Consider the following 20,786-nt stretch of genomic DNA (forward strand, 5'->3'; position numbering starts at 1 on the left):
TGTTCGTTCCACATGTACTACGATTAAGCGATGGAATGCGACGAAAAAATTGTGCACACGTCTGCGTATGTGTGTGTGTGTGTGTGTTTCTGGTTAAGTAACGAAATTGCGGCACAATAAATTATGTTTGCCCTCCCGGAGGCGACTGAAAAAATATGCGTAATGCATCGCTGCGAGCTGCTGCTACTCAGCCAGCCAAGAGAGCTCTCGTAACAATGATGGAATGGTGGGAAAAGAAGTTAACCATACGAGACACAATATCAGGGGTTCGCACAGTGAGTGAGCGCATCAGATATTTGTACCATACCTTAAGGATTTGTACTTACCTGCTCCAAAAGCACACCAAAACACAACTATACCGTCACACGGATCGGTGCTTTGATGTGCTGCAAATTTGAGACGGTATTTAAATTTCATACCTTCATCAGGAGCTTAAACATTTAAACGTGTAAGCAGCATATGGGTCTCCAGCATATGTGGTTGAGGATTTTGTTGCTCTTTTTATTTTTGGGAAATTCGCAGGAAAAAGAAAGCAAGCGCTAACAGACGATGAAAGCAGACGCACAAATCTTCTTTGGAAAATGGCTGTACCTTCTTACGGCAGGCAGGCACGAAACAAAGATGGATACCTTGGAACAAATAAAAGAAAGTGATCCTTTCTTTAAGGTAAAAACCACACATCTGGTACGTTCGTGGTGTGAGGAAAATTCCCAAAGAAGATCACGTTACAAGCGGATCTACATTAACGGTTCTTACATCTGCTAAAGACACCGGTAAGATGAGCGAACTCATGGGAAAAAAGTTTCCCACAACATACAGTATGGTGTGCAAACACATTCATATGGTTGGCTTAGTTTTGCTGTTAAGATGAGTTTCACGATAGAGGAAAAGACTAAGCCAAAGGTAAGGTAGTAGTAATTACAATTTGTTTTGCTATACTTATTGCTTTGTGAGTTCTTGTAACATCCGAAGTTCGAGAAGTTGCATTAGAAATTGCTTACTATATTGCTGAATAAAGTATCAGTAGTAATATATGTTTTGCAATCAAAGAAATGTTTTAGTAATTGCGAGACTTTTCCAACAAAATAACTTACAAGAATATGACTTTCAAGACAATTTTTTTCTAATTAAGGCTGTCGGGAAAAGGCGACTTTTTCTTGTACTAGACCGATTAGACGCCAGGATTAGAGAACCATGAGAATACCCCGGTAATAGGATCTTTAATTTTGTTATGTCCAAAAAGCATGTGATAAACATGAAATGATAAAAATCGTTTACTATTAAAGAACTGATGAGTCCTGATGATGATGAGCCCTACTTTATACGTTTGCAATTGTGCTTGAGAGGAACGAATTTATTCCTAGGATATTTAAAACTTAAAATAAGATAGTTAATAAGTCTATCAGGAACATTAAATATTATCTGAAGAATTCAGAACCAAACCAGAGCTAACTTAAAACATTAATTGCCAATTAAGAGCCACTTTGGGCTAAATACATAAATGTCTGCATTTGATGAACTCCAGAAATCTTAGTGAAATAGTTATTTATTGATTCTTAATTTTTTCTTCGAAAATTCAATTTTAACATAAAATTATCATATCCATATCAAAATAAAAAACTGGATTTCAGGAATCCTCTTAAAAATAAATTAAATTGCTGAAGGTAGGTGATCATTTTCAATTTCTCAATCACATTAAAAATAAATGTTCCTTTGCAGCACTTTTTTATCTGGTTTATCTTTCAAAAAGCTTTGAAAATAAGAGTGTTCTGAAGGCTTAATATTTTTGTTGCTTCTTAAGCCAGGCAGAATCAAAACTTATTTTACCACCGATTTAATCCCCGATCCTGCCATTTGGAACCGGTTCCGTTTATCACATACACCACCCAGGAAGGCTCAATAATGTTTAATTTATCTTGCTGAAGTTATTTATTTTAAGGAACTTCAAAATAATCATTAAAAAATCCCAAAAGATGGTAATTTTTAAATAAGACCGATCCAATTTACTAATCAAAAGATAGAGCACTAGCAAATGTTTGAAATAAATTGAAAACTCAAACACTTAACGAAAGTGTTATTTAAAATAAGTAAATAAGTAAATAAGTAAATAAATAAAGTGTAAGTTCTTAAAAATCAGGCACTAAAAACAACTAAAAATGAGATGAATCAGAACACATAAATAATTCCTCAAGATAGTAATAAATTTAAACCAAAGTCCACTATCGACCCATGGGCATTCGTTTACCACATCTGCCGTCTAAATTTGTCTTTCTGCTCTGATTAATGTAAGATAACCGGAGCCATTTCCTTTAGCCAAAACAACAGCCCCAAAACATATTTTCCCTGTTACCCAACGCTTAATGATTGGCTGTCAGTAAGTTTGAGGTACGGTTTTTTCTTCTTTTCTGTTTTCACTGTTGTTTGTCGTTTGCTCGGCGCGTGTTCTGTGTGTAACTCGCAAACGCTTTCACGTAAACTTAGGACGCGAACCGCGTCACCGGCAGGCAAATAAAGGGATAATGGATTTTGCTTCCCGGCAAACCATCCATCTTGCTAGTGGATGTTTACTGACAGGGTACATGGTTTACGATTTGCTTTAAGGGTTGCGGGTAACATAAAACAAAATAATGTCCACTTTAAACAACTTCCACCGCGTACGTCCATTCCGAGTCTTTTTTTCTGTACAAACGAAGTTTGCAAAACAAAACGTGGTAAGCATAAGTTTGGCCTAGGAAAAAGACGCACAAATACGGTCGTTTTGTGTACGGCAGAAGAGACCAAACCTGAAAGCTACTACAAAGTTTCGGGTTCACTCGAAAGCTTTAATCTACCAAAAACAAAGATCAATCGTGAAATGAAACCTTCCTAATCGTAGCTTCAAGAGAGTTAGTGAAAAAGTTAAAACTGATGGACATGATAGTGGACGGGTCGGTTGGACCGGAACGGTTCGGTCCAGTGGTATAGAAATAGAAGAAAGAAGAAAAAAAGTTTTCCATTTCATTTGCCACCGACTTTTCGCGCGTACACTTTTGTGGGGGAAAATGTTTTTTTTTTTAAAGCAAATTCTATAGTAGAAGCTTAAGCGAGTAAACTAACACAGAACGCGAGCATGAGAAGTAAAGAGTTAAAGAAGCTCAAGTCAAACCATATAAGAAAAATGAAGCTAACACAAAAAAAAACACATCAGAACAGTGGAAACTCTTACGGTGCGTTCGGTTGGAACAAACAAAGGAAATAACTTACACTAAATCAAGTGAACAACTTTTCGCCTTGCATCTACCGGTTCCAATCCAATTCTCTCGGGAGAAAAAAGGAATGGGGAGAGAATGGCGAAGGGAGGATAGAAGGATACTAAAGGATGAGAAACAATGATGGGATTTCCTGGCCACACTGGACTGTTCGCTGGTTGGCGCTAGCCATGCCAATGGGCTTATCCTCGTTCTTCGTTCATCGTACAATCCAATCCAATCCTTACACATTTTTTTTTTCATTCACCCCGCAACCTGTTCATCTTTCCTGGCCCCCTTCCCGGGAATAGTTGGAAAAACTATTGGTGTTCCGTTCCGCCATCACCACTCCATTATTCGACCGAATGAAGCATGAAAGAAGATCTTCCTGTTGATTAAACTTTTGCTTGCGATTTTTCACATCACCCACTCTCGTACTCACTGTACAACACTTGACGGTTTGGGTGTGTGTATGTGTGACCATGTACTCGGACTCGACTTTTCGATTTTCGAAAACCTTCACTTCCCCTCTATGGAGGGCTTCATATCTTCCTGTACCTCTTTTCCATTTCGCAAGCGGTGGTATCTCCTGATTACTAAGAGTTCTTTGCACTTTTCCCAGTCGAAAATCCATTCTCGGACCTTTATGCTTTTTTTTGTTTGTTTGCTTTGTTTTGTCGTTTGGAGTACAGTTAAAAATATTCAACTAAACCTTGTTCACGCTAGCGCAGGGATGTTTCCACTGGCCCCCTAGGTTCTGGGGAGCGAGGTTTGGTACAAATGAGAAAATCAACACACGCCCCGGAACTATTTTAGGAGGAATTTCAAGAATGCGCCATCTACCGGTAGGCTGATGAAAAATCGCACGGCACGCGGGTTGGAAAAAGGATGTTTTGTTAAATTCCATGGAAAACTCTTTGCCTCTAACATGCTTTTACCATGCTACCAAGCTGGAACGACCAATTTTATGTACGAAAAGCGCAAGAGAAAACGCTTTCGTGGGGGCTGCATTTTGCTGTCGCTTAGCTGTTAATTCGGATTAGCGAGAGCACTTTGCAGGCATCCACTGATGTCGCCGATTCTGTTGTTTTCTTCCCTTGTGTTTGATGCATACTCTTGACACCGGCTAGCTGTCAGCGAAAGCTTTTTCGCTTAATTTTCGTATCTAATAGGATACACGGCGAGGATTTATTTAAAGTTCCAGGAAGAGAAAATGGATTTATTATTTACATCACGAGAAACTAGTGGAACAGGTAAAGTTACCATTTCTGATACTAGTTTATTTAGTGAATCCAACAAAAATTGATAAACATTCAATTAAAACTGGGTGATTATTTTGCCATGTTGCTGATTTTTTTTTAATTTTTTTTTGGGATTTTTTATTTGTTTTTCTGTATACGTTTTGACGTTATTTGACGGTTTATTCGCTGCTCTCTTTCTATAAAAGCAGGGAAGCCTGCTTTAACTAGCCCCGTATTTCAGATTAGTCCTTTTTACAATAAAAGTTTTATTAAAGATTTACACAAACAAAAAATCCGATATGATCGTTTAACATAACTGTGGATCAAAAGTTTCGTATAGATTTATTAGCCTGACACAACTTGTTATCGATTCATTGCTGCAATTTACTCGATTGTTGGACAGTTTTGCTAAAGATTTTTGTATTCCAGCTTAAAGTATCATCTGCCCTTTGCATAGTATACATATTACCATATTTTATATTACTTGACTATCAAAAACAGTATTTTATATGAGTATTAACATTTTCTATTCTATTATCATTTTTAGTGAGAATATTTAATTTAGTAGTATGATTTTTTTTATAAATTTTGTGTTTTTTATAGATTTGTTTTAGTATCGAAAGAGAGTTGAGAGAGAGTTGTTAATATTTTCAGGAAATTATCGTCTTTTTTAAATAATTTCAAACAAATAGAAAAAAAAACAATATCTTTTTAATTTAACCTTTTCTTCTATGCTTTGTTTTATGCATTTATATAGTTATAACTAAAGATTATGATTTATAATCATTTTTCAAATTAAGTTAAACTAAGTTTTCTATATATTTTATAGTTGATGATTCTAATACCCTTGATTAAATATATTTTACTTCATTAAATGGCGCTGATTACAACACTTTTCTTTCTTTCTCAATTTCTTAAGAGAATTTCAATTATGTATCTCAACAAATCTCTAAAATTACGTGCAGTTACTAACTCGTTTCACTAAACGATTCCATCCCGAAGAAAGCGAAAATATCCCCCATCGACAGCTATAAGCCAAATGGGTTGATTGGACACATTACTTTAGTAGTCTACAATGAATAACTCCAAACAGAAACCACTGTCAGTACATGACAATACGCTCTACTAAATTAAATCGTACAGTTACAATCAACATTGTGCCCAGCTACAGAACGTAAACCTCCATTTCGCTGCCGACAGTGGAAAGTGTCTTACACGGGTTTCACTAACCCGCAGGAACAGAGATACCATCATCGATGATGGTGGTCCGGAGCACCGCGATATATTCGCCGTTCACTGCGAAAGGATAAATTCTTGCAGAATGAACGAACAATGTACGGAGAACTGATGCGAATGGAAAGCGTACAAAATACGACATATCGTTATCACAACGTAAGCGTCCGATTTGCTATGAAACCACCAGCCAAAGCAGCAACAGCAAAAAAAATAGAAAGAAGGTCCGGAACGGGAACATTTTTACGCTCACTGGTCGATTGATAATGGCACAATAATTCCAATGCCAAACCCGGGAGTGGCATTCTTTGGGTCATTTCATTTCGGGATGTGTATGTCTGTTCTTTTGGTACGTGAGGGAAAGAATTTTCATCTGGAAAAGAGGGTTTTGAGCAGCAAAAGTTACAGTCCCAACAAATGGAAACCTTTCTTTCCCCTTTTTTTGTTCTCCTTTCGGTAGAAGTTTTCTCAAATTTAATCAGAACCATTTTTCTGATCCGAACCCTTAGAAAGGTGCTTGTGGGTGGAATGAGGACAACACATTGCTCAGCATTAGTGTTTGTTGGGTTGAATGAATGTATAGAAATGTTCGGAGGAAGTTTTTTTCCTTCTTCTTTTTAATATGAGCGCATCGAGAAAAAGTTTCCATTTACAAGCGTGTATGGATGTAAAAACGAGTTTTGACATGAAATGATCCTATATTATCTTCTTTAAAATGCGTTCCAGGGTTAATGATTATTATGTAAATTGAGGATGAAATGGAACATTTGAAACGATCATAGAACATCCTTTACAATAGCAGTAAAAAGAGTCAATTTAGTTTAATTTATATGATGTATAAGTATTTCAAAAGTTTACAACTTCTAAAATCCAATTTCAAATCCCAATTTCAAATCATCTGCCTAAAAAAAACATACCATAAGAGTCTTCAATAGCGAACTCGTTATTGACCTTCCAGGTTTCAAACTCCATTATACAAAATTAGTTGATTGTTGTACACCCAACTGTCAGGACAAACTTTCAACCGGATTCTTGATGAAGGTTACCAACAATCCGGGTTGTGGGTTGTCATCTTATCAATGCTTGAATAATGATCCTAATTGCAGTACTGGGTTTTCTTTGTTTTTGCCTTACCTCCCTTATCTGTATCTGTTTCCCGTCCCCAAAGCATGGATACATTCGTATTTTGCTTTTTTTGCAAGAAATTTCCATGAAAATTCATCGGTAATTCTGTGTGAGGAAAAAAACAACAGCAACAAAAAAAAAACAAGCAAACTCAAACGAAGCAGCTGAAGGTTGATCATTTGCAGCTTAAGCATTTTCAAACCCGGATTATCAGCACCTCTTGCCTTAGCTCTGAGTTCGGATGTTGTGGTTTGCAAGATGCGCTCGTGCTTTGGTATTGGAAATGGCACTGTGAACGAACTACGAGGAAATTTTGGACATGAAAACTATTGAGTGGCAACAACGGTCATTTGTTCGAATTGCTTCCCTTTTTTTGCCACTACCCTTTCTATGCTGGACCAAAGCTGGAGGAAAGAATTAAAAAAAAACATTGGAAACATTGCTGTGAAGGAACACCGGGAAGAAGAAATAAGGCAGAGTACAAACATTTCAAACCACTTCCCTCTTCATCCGGAAATTATCCGGCTGTTGGTTTTGAAAACAATCCTCCACTGTTTAGTTGAAACAAATTTCCTAAATGGAATTTGAATCACCAAACCCGGTAAAATGGCATTTTGTGGCAAGAATGTAGGAGAAAGAATTGGGCATGCAGGATATGGCATAGGCAAATGCATTTCGACAATCAGCGTTCATAAGTTCAGGGCCACACTTTCTACCGTTCGGGGAGATTTTAAGCGTGGTGCAAAAGCCGGCGAATGCCTCGGGAGTATCGTCTGCATGCGGTTGAGTTTATTTCCAGTTCGCTACCTACTGGATGGTGCAAAAATTATGCCAATCTGCTACCAGGGGTTGAGCTTCAAATTTACGTACACCGAATCGAGTGCTGCTGTGTAAGCAGCCCGAAAATCCCGGATTGTTTTTGCTCAAATCGTGTCCGTGTATAGCTTAGAATTCACGACCACAAGAAGGAAAATGCACTGAGAGGGGAAAAATGGTGGGAAAAGGGAACGATCATCAAAACATCAAGCATCACGGTCGGCTACTTTCGAAACGAACGAAGAATGTTTGCACCATTTTGCAAAACATTCGCCACATTTGGATGGAAAACACACCAGCGAAATGCCTTAATCCGATTCAACATCGGTGAGCTGCTTTGGAAAACTCTAAGCTCGAGTCAAGCTTTCCATGTCTGGCTGGTCTGGTCTGGACCGCACCAACTCCCCACACCCCTCTCCAGGATTGCCGTAACCGATGATGGATTGTCTGACGAGCGGAAAGTTGAAACAGGTTCATTATTTTGAATTTATTGATTCCAGTAATGGCAACCGAAGTGGCGTTATCTTGCAAACCGTGCTCCTTCCTTACGATGGTCGACTTCAGCCGGCCGATCGACTGGATGGATGATGCTCCCGAAAGGCAACATCATTTTTGTGTGCGCGGTAGCAAATTTATGACTGTGCTGGCAACCCCGCGCTAGAAGAAAGCAACGGAAGAAAAGCTCCTTTGGGGGATTGGAAAGTTCCTGTTCCTGGAGCGGGAGATAGTTAAACGTCCGTGAAACAGCTTGCCATTATGGTTTGACCTGCTGCTCTCGCTCATGGGTTGATAGTGATCTTGGTTAAAGGCACCGGGGGCTGGTTTACCCGGAGCGTGAAGAAGATTCATGAACCAATACATTAGTTACCTGTATGCTTTCCCATTGAAGGGAAGGATATTAAATCCTCTGGGCTATTGGGAAATAGGTGCCTCCCGGATGCATCGTTTGGTGCACTAGGACGTAGTTTTGCTCGGAGGAAATTTATGAGCTGGCGGGCTCTAATTAACCGTTGCGAATAAAGCACGCTCGAAATGAAAAGAAATCCATCTTTTGTGAGAATGATGCGAAACGTCACGAAGGTTTTTGGTGGGATAGTTTAGAGATATTGTGTTTTTAGTGTATTCTTGATTTAGTGTCTTTTAGTTGATAATAAATTATACCTCAACTAGAAAATATCTAAAGAAGATGATGATGTAGACAACAGTTATAGTGTTAGTAATTTCATACACCTTTGATACATGAAGTCTATCCAAAGGCTTTTGAAAGCTTCAAATATATTTAAGGCATCTTTCACGAAGACTTCTAACTAGGAGTCGCTACAATGAAGTGCTTTATGATGTCTACCATGACCTCAATCCTATACAGCAACGAAACTTACCTAGTTTTGGAAGGTTGGTCATGTCAGTAGAATGACACCGTCCGAAACCAGTCTATAAACTCATATTTACGAAGTTGTTTTTGGGGTTTTGTTTGAGAGTAAAAATGTTCAAGGAAACAGTATCGATCAATGAACTTAAATTGTTTAAAACCTTTTATCAAAAATTAATATTCTATCTTGATAAATCAGAATGCGACTGAAGCCTTGTAAATTAATTATAAAATAAAGAATTTCAATTGAACACAACAAAAAATCTCTTTCGAAGTATAACATACTTCATAATTACATACATCATAATTAAATATCATTGATTTGAATTTAAAAGAAGAAAAGTAAATGTAAAAAAGACTGCACAATAAAATATGAAAAATGTTTTCTTTGCAACAATTTTAATTATGTGTTTTAAAACCAAAACAAACAAAACCCAACTTTGAAATATGGAAACGAAATGTACTTAATTTGAATGAATGCGCTTTTCCATCTGTTATCTCTTCTCCATACCAATGCCATAATCAATAGAAATCTCTATCCAATCTCATCCCAGTTACGGAAAGCAAAAAGGCTAAATTGAATGAACTTTCCATTGCTCCAGATGCTACGAAGATGGCCAATTAAATATTAGTTTGATAATCTATCATCATTTGCAAAATGTCGGTATCTGTTGACCACAGGTTGTTCATTTTGCATTGCCAGCTTACAGCGAAACACAAACAACTCCGAGACGATTCCATATAGATACAGAACAGATACAGAACGTTGCATCCTTCGGGTCAAACTAGGTTTCGTGCGGTAAAAACTTTTCACCAAACAGTGGAACGTTCCTTTACCATTCCTGCTCAATATTTTCCGGATACATGTTGACAAACGGTATACAAACGGTACGGGAGTGTATCGGTTACCGGATGGGTAGAGGCTCTTTCAAAAAACACCGGACCGGACCAAGTTGTTTACGAGTTACCTGAGTTCACATCCAGAAATAGTTTTTCGCCTTTGAGACATCATCATCAACAGCATCAGGATGTGAACTCGTTTCGAGGGAAAATGTCGAACCCCTAATAGAGACATGTTGTTTTTTCCAAACATGCGACAAACCTTAGTCTTGTCATCAAATCGAGCAAATGAAAAACTCGTTCTTTGTAACGAGAAGTACCGAGCACAGCTGCAGATCGGTTCAGAGAATCGATAAAAATTATCCCAACTTCCGTCGAAGACATCATTGCCGCTCTGGGGATGCTTCCAGCAATGCCGGACCTTACGTTTGCCACAATCCAAACACAAATAGTTGACTGGAGCTATATATGCAAACACAAAAGCATTGAGGAGGCATCGTATTTGTGTACAGCATAAATGGTTCGGGTAAGCCTCATAAAAAGAGTTTGCCGACTAGGAAGTGAAAATATGCTTATTTAATCCGGTCCTGAGATTTTGCCTGTGTAGATACCCTATAACGCAGACAGCCGACTCCCTTGCGTTGCTCTTGCGCTAGGAATGTTGTGTCTGGTAAGCGTCTGGAACTCGGATTAGTACCCGTTTTAACTAACTTTGCTAGATGCAAAGGGTGGTGTAAGGAGGCACCTCGGAAGTCGGAAACCGGAAGTAAATTACTGGCATTGTTAGGTGCTAGCAATGGCCGGAAAACGGAACTGCATTGCTCAGTGGTCAGCATCCTTGGGGTTTTGTGTATGCTTAGCCACCGAATGTCTAACACATTTCCTTCACTCCACGTACGAGTTTCGCTGGAACATGTCGTACATGTCCAGCGGTACCGGGACTGGTGAGAATCATACCATCTCCAACGGCTAGGCTCAGTGGGAGGAGGAATCACGAGAAAACCCCGGTTGAATAGTTGCTTGAATTTGGGTAACGCATCCGCCCCAAAGGTAACTAACATACCAAACGCAGCACTAGCATTTCCAGAAGGTAAACATATCCTAGCAGTGGAAGAATATCCTGGAGGAAATTCAACCAACAGCGGTGAATAGTGGTCGAAAACGCAATCAACTTCGCTCTGTAAACATGCCCTCGAGAAGCTTTGCACAAGTAAGAGGAACGGTGTAATACGACCGATGGGGCTAACTCATGGTCTTATAAGTATACGTTCGGGATATTTGGAGGACGTTACTCGGATGCTGTACGCACCTTCATATGCGCTTCGGGTACCTCCATATTTTGGCGACTATAAATTCATTAAGTTCCCATTGAATGACTTGGTTCGTTAAGAGATTAATTGGGTAACTGTTTTCATTTCATAATATAACACCATTCAATTAGCATAGATGATAATTATCATATAATGGACAAATATTACAATAACATAACAAAAAAAGAAGATCTTTTGTCAACCTCCCAAAACGAAAGAGATTTTTTTTCGCCCCATACTTACTTGATGCGATTGTGCACGAGCAGCTCGGTGATGCTCTTGCCCAGCTGTGTGTAGGTCGTCTCGACAAAGACCAGCACCTTCGGATCGATGCGCAACCGTGCCTCGGACCGGTGGTCCGGCGTAAGCGCACCATCGATTGCGGTTTTCCCGTTCAGCATCCGGCAGTGAATCTGTGGCGCCGGTGGCCTTGCATCACGATGCATAAGACTGTCGGTAGAGGAATAGAGGATAACAGAAAGAAATGTATTAAAATCGACTCAGCACCAGTAGAGCAAGCAGTTGCAGTTTGATTGAAAGACGTGTACGGGAACGGGATGTGGACAAAAACTTAACAGACACCAACAAACAGCGGCGGTAGAGTTCCACCTCCGCACACGGTGGTGACGGTTTCGTCTAAGCCCTAGCATCATCCCATCCGCCAGAGCGGACATAAATGGTCCTTGTTACCGTGACAGTGCGGACAGCAGTACGCGCCGTACTACGGCAGGAACAAACAACGTTTGTAGTAATCGCTTTTGTGGTCAAGAGGATAGAGTTTGTCACAAACAAATCGTCGCTTGTTTGCGTCGCTGTACGCTCTGTTTTAGACGAAAGGACTGCTCCATTCATTTCCCAGGACACTTGTGCCGAAGTGGGTGGCCCATACTTGAAATGGTCGGATTTTTGGTACCAATTTCCATACCCATTTGCATACTGCTCACATCCACTTGTCCGGCAGGTGGTTCATGCAGAAGTATATTTGGGAACAGAACTCACTGACCCGGACTATAATTTTGTTACAGCACCAGTGTTTAGTAGGTTTAGCGGGTTTTAGTGGTTCGATAATTAATTGGCACTGGTTTCAGTTGGAGATTTTTCATCGAACCGATTGACACACATCGACTGGTGTTGCTGAAAGGCTACCGTAACGACAGCATGTTTTTTTGTAATTCCGTAACCACGATAGAACCTTGTTTAAAACGACACCAACTGAACTGTAATTGCAGAATCAATCGATGAATCGGACTGAAGTGATTTGCCATCAATTAATGAATTACAAGCCTGGTGTTCGGATTAAATAGTAGTAGCAAAAACTGCTTCTATTAGTGGTTTGTTTCAGCGCGCCGTGTGAAATATAAATGAATGAATTGAATAAATTTCCAATATACAACTGAAGTTGACATGTTTTGACTAAATTGAAGAATGATCGATAAGCGTTACAAATTGCCTAGCGACAGAATATTTTACAAGAATTTTTGAAGCCCAACATTCTATTTAATTTATGTCAATAAGTTTAACTACATAAACTCTTCTTATGATATTATAACTTCTTTCGAGGAGCTTTCGTATCTGTCATTTCAGATCTAGCTTCTATACCTCCTCGTTAATGCAACTCAATGGACACTCCTGCGTTAAGGGCAGTCCGGTGGTCTATGTGATAAACGGCGCCGATTCCACAAGACAGGAACGGGGATCAAATCCCAGGACTGACTATCCGGCCATGTGCTAAAAATAAATCTAATAAGCCAGAAATGGCCGGCATGAACTCAGAGGTCGTTAGGCCAAGAAGAGAAAAGAGACAGTCTTTCGTACAAGTAAAAAGAAGAGATGGAATTTGGTACCGGTCCCATTGTGTGTAAATACGCGCTAAATTTTATAAAGCTAGACTAATATGAGCATATACATGACACGATCAGTAGCTAAATGTCATACAGGGTATTCTTCGGGCCTTAGTATTCTTCTATGTAAAATTAAGTACAGGATATTAATCAACTCAAACATTAATTTTTACGTTGGGCAAGGAAAACCAGAAATACACAGATTTCTCGAATAATTCTGCGGGTATTTAAGCCACAAAGAAGACATTTTTTAACAAAAATATTTAATCTTCCGAAGGGCTAGACATCCACTTTGACATTCCGGACAGTCCACAAGATGACTTTCCAAAAAAATCGAATTACTTTCTCTCCTCTTATTTGTCATTTTCTTAACTCTATACACTCCTTCCAAACATTCTTAAAGTTTTTATTCAAACTTCCTATTATTTTTGCTTAAAAATCATTTCTTTCTCATGTACCAAAATAAGGAATGCACACATTAAACTTCGTTTTGTGTAGCATGGAAGAAGAAATATTAAACTTCTAAATTTTCCATTCTTCTTAAATTAACTCCAACTAACAGGTCATGTCCGTCTCCCAATGACTCACTAGAGTTTTTTATAACAACTTAATAAAGTTTAACCTAGATTTGCTTCGATGCAAACCGGCTGAATATGACAGTGAATATACAACAGCTGTCCAGAGTTATTGTTCTGATTAATTTACTGGAGCTCCGACACGATTGTAACTGACAATGACCATTATCATTATGCGCTTGGTAATTATTGGCTTAAAGTTAAGGCGCTTTATAAGATTAGCAATTAAATTCCGATGGTGCTCATCTTCTGTCCAACCTTCAGTTGATAACGATTTGATGAAGATATCAGAATGTCAAATATATTCAAAAGACTCCAAAAGACTTCTGAACAGCTTTTCATGAATGAAATGTGTACTATAACCAGGCACACTTACGCAGCTGTTTGTAAATAGCAAAAACCATGCAATTTGTAAAACAAAGCACCTTCCACAACGAGAAGCATCCATACAAATATGTAGCACCACCCGTAACATGATATAATATTGCTTAATAAATAAAAATGGTCCAATTACATTTTATCGGTAGACACATCAGTATTATAAATCACAGCAGTATCCTTTTATGGATTCCTTTTTTTCCTCAATCCAAGGGTAAAAATAGCATCCGAAATGATCGAAACAGCTAACATCCACCCAGCGTAAAAAGAAACGAAGCATTACCAACAACGTAATAACGGTACTTACAAACAGTGTAGCATTTACGTTTTGATGATTACGGGTCCTGTAATTTACAGCAAAACTTGGTCCATGGTCATTAAGTATCGATTAGTAGCATGACTAAAAAAAAACAGATTCTTGCACGGGTAAAGGAGGAGAGTTGGAGGAGTACGTTTTTTGAACAATTCAATGAGGAAGAAAAAAAACCAGACCCACAGCAAAACAGCGAAAAGAGGCTCGCTCCATAATTATGCTGCGTAATATCTTGTGCGCGCGATCAAGCAGTTTTTGCTGTGGGAAAATTGTGATGGCCAATAGTAAAGCCCCGCGTTGGCAAAACGCTTGTGGCTTGGGGATAGGGAAATATAATCAAAAATCTGATAAGTCGTTGAGTGTTTCCCGCCGTCCCATCGTGCGGGAAGTAAATGCACATCACTTTAGGTCCAATTTGCAGGAATTGGCACGAGAATAACTCGGGCAAAAATGGGGTGGCGGCAAAAAAATCGCCCCGTACCAAAGTGGGAAAAGAACCCTTCTACGACGCAGTGGGTGAAAATTGCAGACAAATTCTTTGCGCTTCTTAGCCATTCTACTCACTAGTTTTTCCATCAGGACGCTGAAATGATGCATGGGTAGCGAAGGCTCTTCTTGGCTCATGGCTGCGTACCGTATACACGAGACAACGTGAAGCCGTGATGCTTTCCCTCTCCCTCTCTCTTTCTATTTTCACTTGCAAATCTTGCCTTTCCTTCGTTCCGGCGTGTTCGACGCGTTTTCGCGATGGCAGTGAAAATGCAACGGCAAGACCGAAAAGCTCAAATGCTTCCTCGTCTAAAGTGGTTGCGGTGCACGACACGAAGCCGCAGCATCGCAGGCGCTGAGAAATTCTCCATTATAACGTAATTAATTTAAATTTATGCCTTATTCAGTGCAATAATAAGCAATTAGCGAAACCATCGACATTATCTTTACCCTGCTGCGGCACTGTACCGGCTATAGTTCCGTACGCGACGTTGTTGGAAAGATAATTGCACTTCTTCGGGCATTTTTTTTTCGCTGCCTCTTCTAATAGTTTTGTTCAACCCAATTTTATTCGACCGTTTCGATAAATGGAATAAAAAAAACACACAAGTGTAGGGAAAAAAAAGGAGCAGCTATCTGTCAATGAGACCGGGGGGGGAAAAAGAACGATGCAAAAGGCATTTTCGTCCTTACATTTATTCTATCCATCGTGCAAACGGGCACAGCAGACATGCATCGATTTTATCTTGAAATGCAATTTTGCCGTCTATGCTCTTTCGTGCTTTCGAAACGTATGAATTATGCACAACCTTTCTCCGGACCATGCTACCGAACGATGCAAGTGATTGAACCGGGGTGGGGAGTTTGCCAGAAAAATTGAACGACACGATCAATCGAGAAAATGGAAAATCGGAATTTATACCCGTCATCTCATTTTCATCATCTTAACTGGATAAAGCAAAAAAGGAAAAAAAAAGAAAATGAGACACTTCAACGAGAAAATTGAATCCATTCAGAGAAGAAAAATGAACAATTCGATTTTTTGGTTTGTGTTTTTTTACAATCACAAGAAACATGTGTAAGGGAGTAAATTTAATTTTCCCCTTTTGGTGAAACAATTTCTTACTGGGAAAACAATCTGTATTTAATGACAAAAAAATTGTAAAAAAATCCAATGCAAGCGGCAAGGAATGGAAATTAAATGCACATTCAACCTAATAGCGAACACAAATGAGTTGGCAGGATGAAATAAAACTGAAACAAAAAAATCGCGCATTGGTAATTAAGAACACATAATGACCAGCAGCAGAGATGTTAAACCGTAATAAACAAACAGGAAAAGGCGATTTTTTTACTGATGTTAGTTTTTGTATTCTTGGCCGAGCGAAGAAAACCATATGGTGCTCATTAAAAATATCATTTGTTCAATGTAGTGAGTTTTTTTCTACAGGAAAATGTTTAGGAACAATAGAAAAACAGAATATGCTGCAAGGGGAAAAAAGATTCGAATAGCTGAAAACAAAAAAAAAACTTTTCGCACATTTATTATTTATTTTCGAGTGCAGTAGCATACAGACTAGTGGAGCATATCCTGAGTTTCCGGCCATGAACCGTGGCCGAGCGCTCTGGTACCATTGACCATAGAAAACATCGAAATGGAAGTTTGCCATCGACCACACACTGCTGTACCAAACAGGAGTTTGTTTGAAATTCTTTACGTCCTTCGGCCATACATCTCTACCCTTGATCATTACAATAAACTGAGATTTTTTAAAGCACTCGGGTATCGAGACTCACATATCGAGCGACTCTGTAGTCGAGCACACACCCGCTGCTTGTGCTGGTTTGGAATGAGAAACATTTATTGCACACATATCCACCATCATCATCGTCATGGTGGAAGCTCGATGAACTTGTGCCAGATCCTTCCGCCACTTCCTTCTCCTCATCGCCCCCCAAAACGGAGGTAACATATCGTTCATTGCTGGTGTGATGCTAGAAACTTTTCGAAGCTGCTCTGTTGCTCCTTTCGGCTCATCCATCTCTCCCCCTTTCCCCCCCCCCCCCCCGCTCGTCGGCACGCTGGGAGTTATGAATATTTGCCAGCATTTTTATGTTATTCCACCACCTTATCTGCTGCGCTTTTCTCAACACTTGAACCAGCGCAAAACTGAACACTCGCCTTCGGGATCTTTCACACGGCGCACAGCTCTAATGTACGTGAGGAACTTACACACGCTTTTCTTTCGAGCTTCGGGAAATTCACTCTCTGTTGGCTGGTTGAATATTTTGCTTCCACCCGAGAACATTGCTTTCGGCGAGAAAGGACACACATGGTTGAAATAGTTTTTGATCACCATTTTTTTTCTTTTGTTTCTTTCGATGAAGTACCAACGGAAAAGTGCTACTCATTGAGCAATTTCTTGCAGAGATGACGAAGGGGAAATGTCTTTGTTTGATATCGATACGAAAAATAGGGGCTATGTAAGCATTGTGTGCGTGAAATAATAAATTTGTGTAAAGTTTTCTTTTCATTGGAGTTTTAATTGAAAATTAAATGCTTCAATTAAAATCATTTAATTATTATTGACATTTAGTATTAATTGACACTTGCTGCTTACAAGTGAATTTGGTTAAATCGTTTCAGAATAGTTTTCAGCTAGCTAAAGCTTTAAAAAGTAGAAAGGATTCAAGAATTCAACATTGCAGTTCAACTTGAACAGAATCCAGAAATGGCGCCAACTTTATCACTTAATGCTTTATAGTCTGTAATTGAAAAGCATGATTTAGCTCGCAGATTTTTGCAAACAGAATTGTTTGAAATTGGAATCAAATGACTTGAATAACATTTTTAAAAATTTCAAGGAATACCTATTTTTAATGTTCACAGTAAAGAAAATTAACCCAATCTGCCATGTTTGTCTGACTTTCTGGTGTGAGTAATTTTAATCTTTTATTCTCTGAGATATTCAATTTCCATTTAACGTCCAAGATGCAAAAGAGTTTTTAAATATGTTATAAAAATGGTCTTATTTCAATTTCGAAGTTGTAACTTCAGGACACTATTATATGCATCTCCAATAAATTAATGGAATTTCCTAATAACAGATATCCCTTGGAAACATAATTTACTCAAAAATTGCTTACTGGTATAATGTCCAGGAAACATGATTTCTCATTTATTTATTTATGTAAGTGTACACAAAACATTGCGTGGAGAATAACTAACAAAACTCGTTTTGTAGTACTGTTCCAGAAATGGCTAAGATTAATAATATGAATCCTATCATATGCCCCTTTGGACGTACAGAGAATTGTTCATTTCAATCAAGGGTTATTTCATTAACCCTCCAAGCAACTCAAGTGTCCATCATTTCTTGAAGTAGAATTTTACCGTAGTTTTTTTAGAAGAATGTTAAAATGAGCTGTAAATTCTTTTATTAGTCAAGAAAATTGTGGATCACAAGATCGTCGAATTTTTCCAACCCATTTTTAAGACTTCTCCAGCACTAGATTGGTTAGTTCATGATTTAGTTTAAAGATTGTTAACCAAAAGTTCACAAGTTTAAAGCAAACCAAAAATAAAACCAATGGCCCGACTTTTTTCATCTTCTTTAACAGTCGCTAGAAAGACTAGAATGTATAATACTGGACATATCTAAAATTAAGATGCGGTGCACAATCCATTTTCACCACAGTTAGATAAAAATAGTATTCAAAGCAACTCCTTCGACGACATTTTAAACATTATTTCCTAACCAACACATAAAAATGCCATGCCGCAATGGTATGCAAAAGCATTTTCGGTTTCGATCCATTAAAACGTCACAAAACCTGACCCATCACAAACGCATCCGACACCACCGAAACGCGCAGAACGCAACCAAATTCCAGTCACGTTCCCGTACCGATGCTCCGAGTTGCGGTAGGGATTTATATTTAGAAAATTGTGTGACGGATTAGCCCTAAAAGTAGAGACGAGCTCCTGTTGTCTAACGATAAAAACGTTTCGGTTTTTATTAAATCTATTCCGACGGCAGCAAAACAAACAAATAACAGGAAATATAAACCAATGCTCGCATACCGATGGCCAGGAGGGGACAAAAAGTTCCAACATTTCCGGATAAAATGCTCGTCGCGATTGAAGCACGATTGTCGACAGACCAGCAAAACGGGGGTCGAGATTTTTAAAGTGTTTCGAAACCGTTGTTCGAAACAGATATTTAAAAAGCGTTTCCAATGCTGGAATGCTTTTGCTTTGGAAACGCGTTCTTGGGAGATATTTTTTTGTGTGCTTCACTCTCCTGTTCCTTTGCTGTCCGCTGCAATACCTTCGGAATTGAATCATGTGCAGGTATGATCCGTAGATTTGCCACAATCGTAAAAGAGTGAAAGAAGAAAGCACATCCAATCCATCCACGCAGCTAACATCAAACGAAACGTACTGGCCGCAACCGGCGGCCACAAGCATGAAACGTCAAGATAGATGTTCGTATTGTGTGGCCAGGAACTGCTTTCCAGGAACCTTTGGAAGCTTCGTCTAGGAACGGGAACTACACGGTATGGGTGTCCAAAAAAGCTCATCACGAGATTCATGAGCATTTGATGGCAGAAGGTTCCACTCCATTCTGTTTTCGTAACGAATGAAAAACGAATCTCTGCTGGGGATAGAAGTCGATTGCAATAGAACCGATGAAAGAAGGCAAAAAACTACCTAGATGGGAAGATGATTTTCTCGAAATGGACGGCACTGGAAGAGAAATAGAATTTTTCGAAAGGGAATGGTAATGTGGTCTCTAGAGCCAAGGTTTCTTTAGATTTTCTTTCTCGTTGTTGCAGCAACAGCGCAAAGCGCATGCAATGATTTCGTTGTTCCGAGTCAAAAGTGCAATTTTAGTTCCTGTTCCTGTTGCGGAATAGGCTACCGGTGTTTTCGGCTACCATGACCTAACCGTGCTGGTTAGTGATTTTCAATTTGCACTCGAGCGAGGCCGCAAACCGTTGCTTTTGCCGGGCGATCCATTTCACCCGCCAGACCAGCCACAAGAGTTTTATGGTTCGGATTTTGGGCTTGTATAAAGCGTGCGGACGAGAGAAGAATGTTCATTTTTTTCCATGTTATACTTTAACATCTACACCACCGCTACCAAACCAGCCCAGAAGGCCTGTGACTTCGGTTATGCGAAGTGAAGTGCCCACTGCACTTTTGCCTCTTTGGTAGAGGAAAAGTCTTACCCTCATATTAACCAGCAAAGAAAGAACTTGCCATTTTGCAGGCAGTGTGTTGCATGCCATTTTTTCTTGAGCTAGTTTTGTTGTTTTTTATCCTCTCTCTCTCTTTCTCTTTCTCTCTCTGTTTTCATCTGTTTCATCTTTTTTGCACTTGACCGGAAGCGATAAAGAAAAAGTACCGGCGGAAAAGCAACATACAAATTCTTCTACTGAACGAGAAGCTGTCAGACTGGGTGGAAGATTGTTTTTCTTTTTTCGCCTGTGCTTTTCAAACTGACCGGCCATAATTTGCATGCAGCACCGAGCGCATGCTGCTCTAGTACGGGGACAGCAGCTATGACTATTTCCTTGCATCATAAACCCGCAGGAATGTGCCAACGGGAGCTAAAATGGGGGGGCGTAAGAGACGGTGGGAGAATAGGTACGCAAAAGCAAGCAATAACATCGAAACGAACTTATTTTCCAACAAATATGCTTGTTTTCTACAAAGGCTTTCATTATTTTTTTTTATTATTATCCTTTCTACCATTGCACAATGCAAAAGTTTGGACTGACTTTGGAATGGCTCAACATCCTCCAAACGAGTGCGCAAATCAAGTTAGGTTGTAGTTTTTTTCTCTTCCCTTTTCTCTCTATTATTGCACCCACAAACATTGCAATGAGTGACGTTTGTTCCGTCAAGTGTGCTTGATTGGCGAATGAATTGTCGATCGTTAGCGATATCTTGAGATTTTATTGTTTGCCCATCATCACGATTGATGCTTTTTTGACTGCAGTCGTAATGGGATATTTTTTAC

The 20,786-nt window shown here is 39.2% G+C and overlaps 1 protein-coding gene across 5 annotated transcripts in view; it reads right to left on the reverse strand.

Annotated features, from left to right (window-relative positions):
• Positions 1 to 20,786, reverse strand: part of LOC125772037 (bifunctional heparan sulfate N-deacetylase/N-sulfotransferase) — a 670,071-nt gene that overhangs the window by 16,236 nt on the left and 633,049 nt on the right. For all 5 annotated transcript variants that reach the window (XM_049443355.1, XM_049443353.1, XM_049443354.1 and 2 more), the window contains one exon: positions 11,405 to 11,611. In XM_049443355.1, the coding sequence (XP_049299312.1) occupies positions 11,405 to 11,611 (207 nt within the window). The remainder of the gene's footprint in view (positions 1 to 11,404; positions 11,612 to 20,786) is intronic.

This window comes from Anopheles funestus, chromosome 3RL, assembly GCF_943734845.2.
Source record: "Anopheles funestus chromosome 3RL, idAnoFuneDA-416_04, whole genome shotgun sequence".
Taxonomy (NCBI): Eukaryota; Metazoa; Arthropoda; class Insecta; order Diptera; family Culicidae; genus Anopheles; species Anopheles funestus.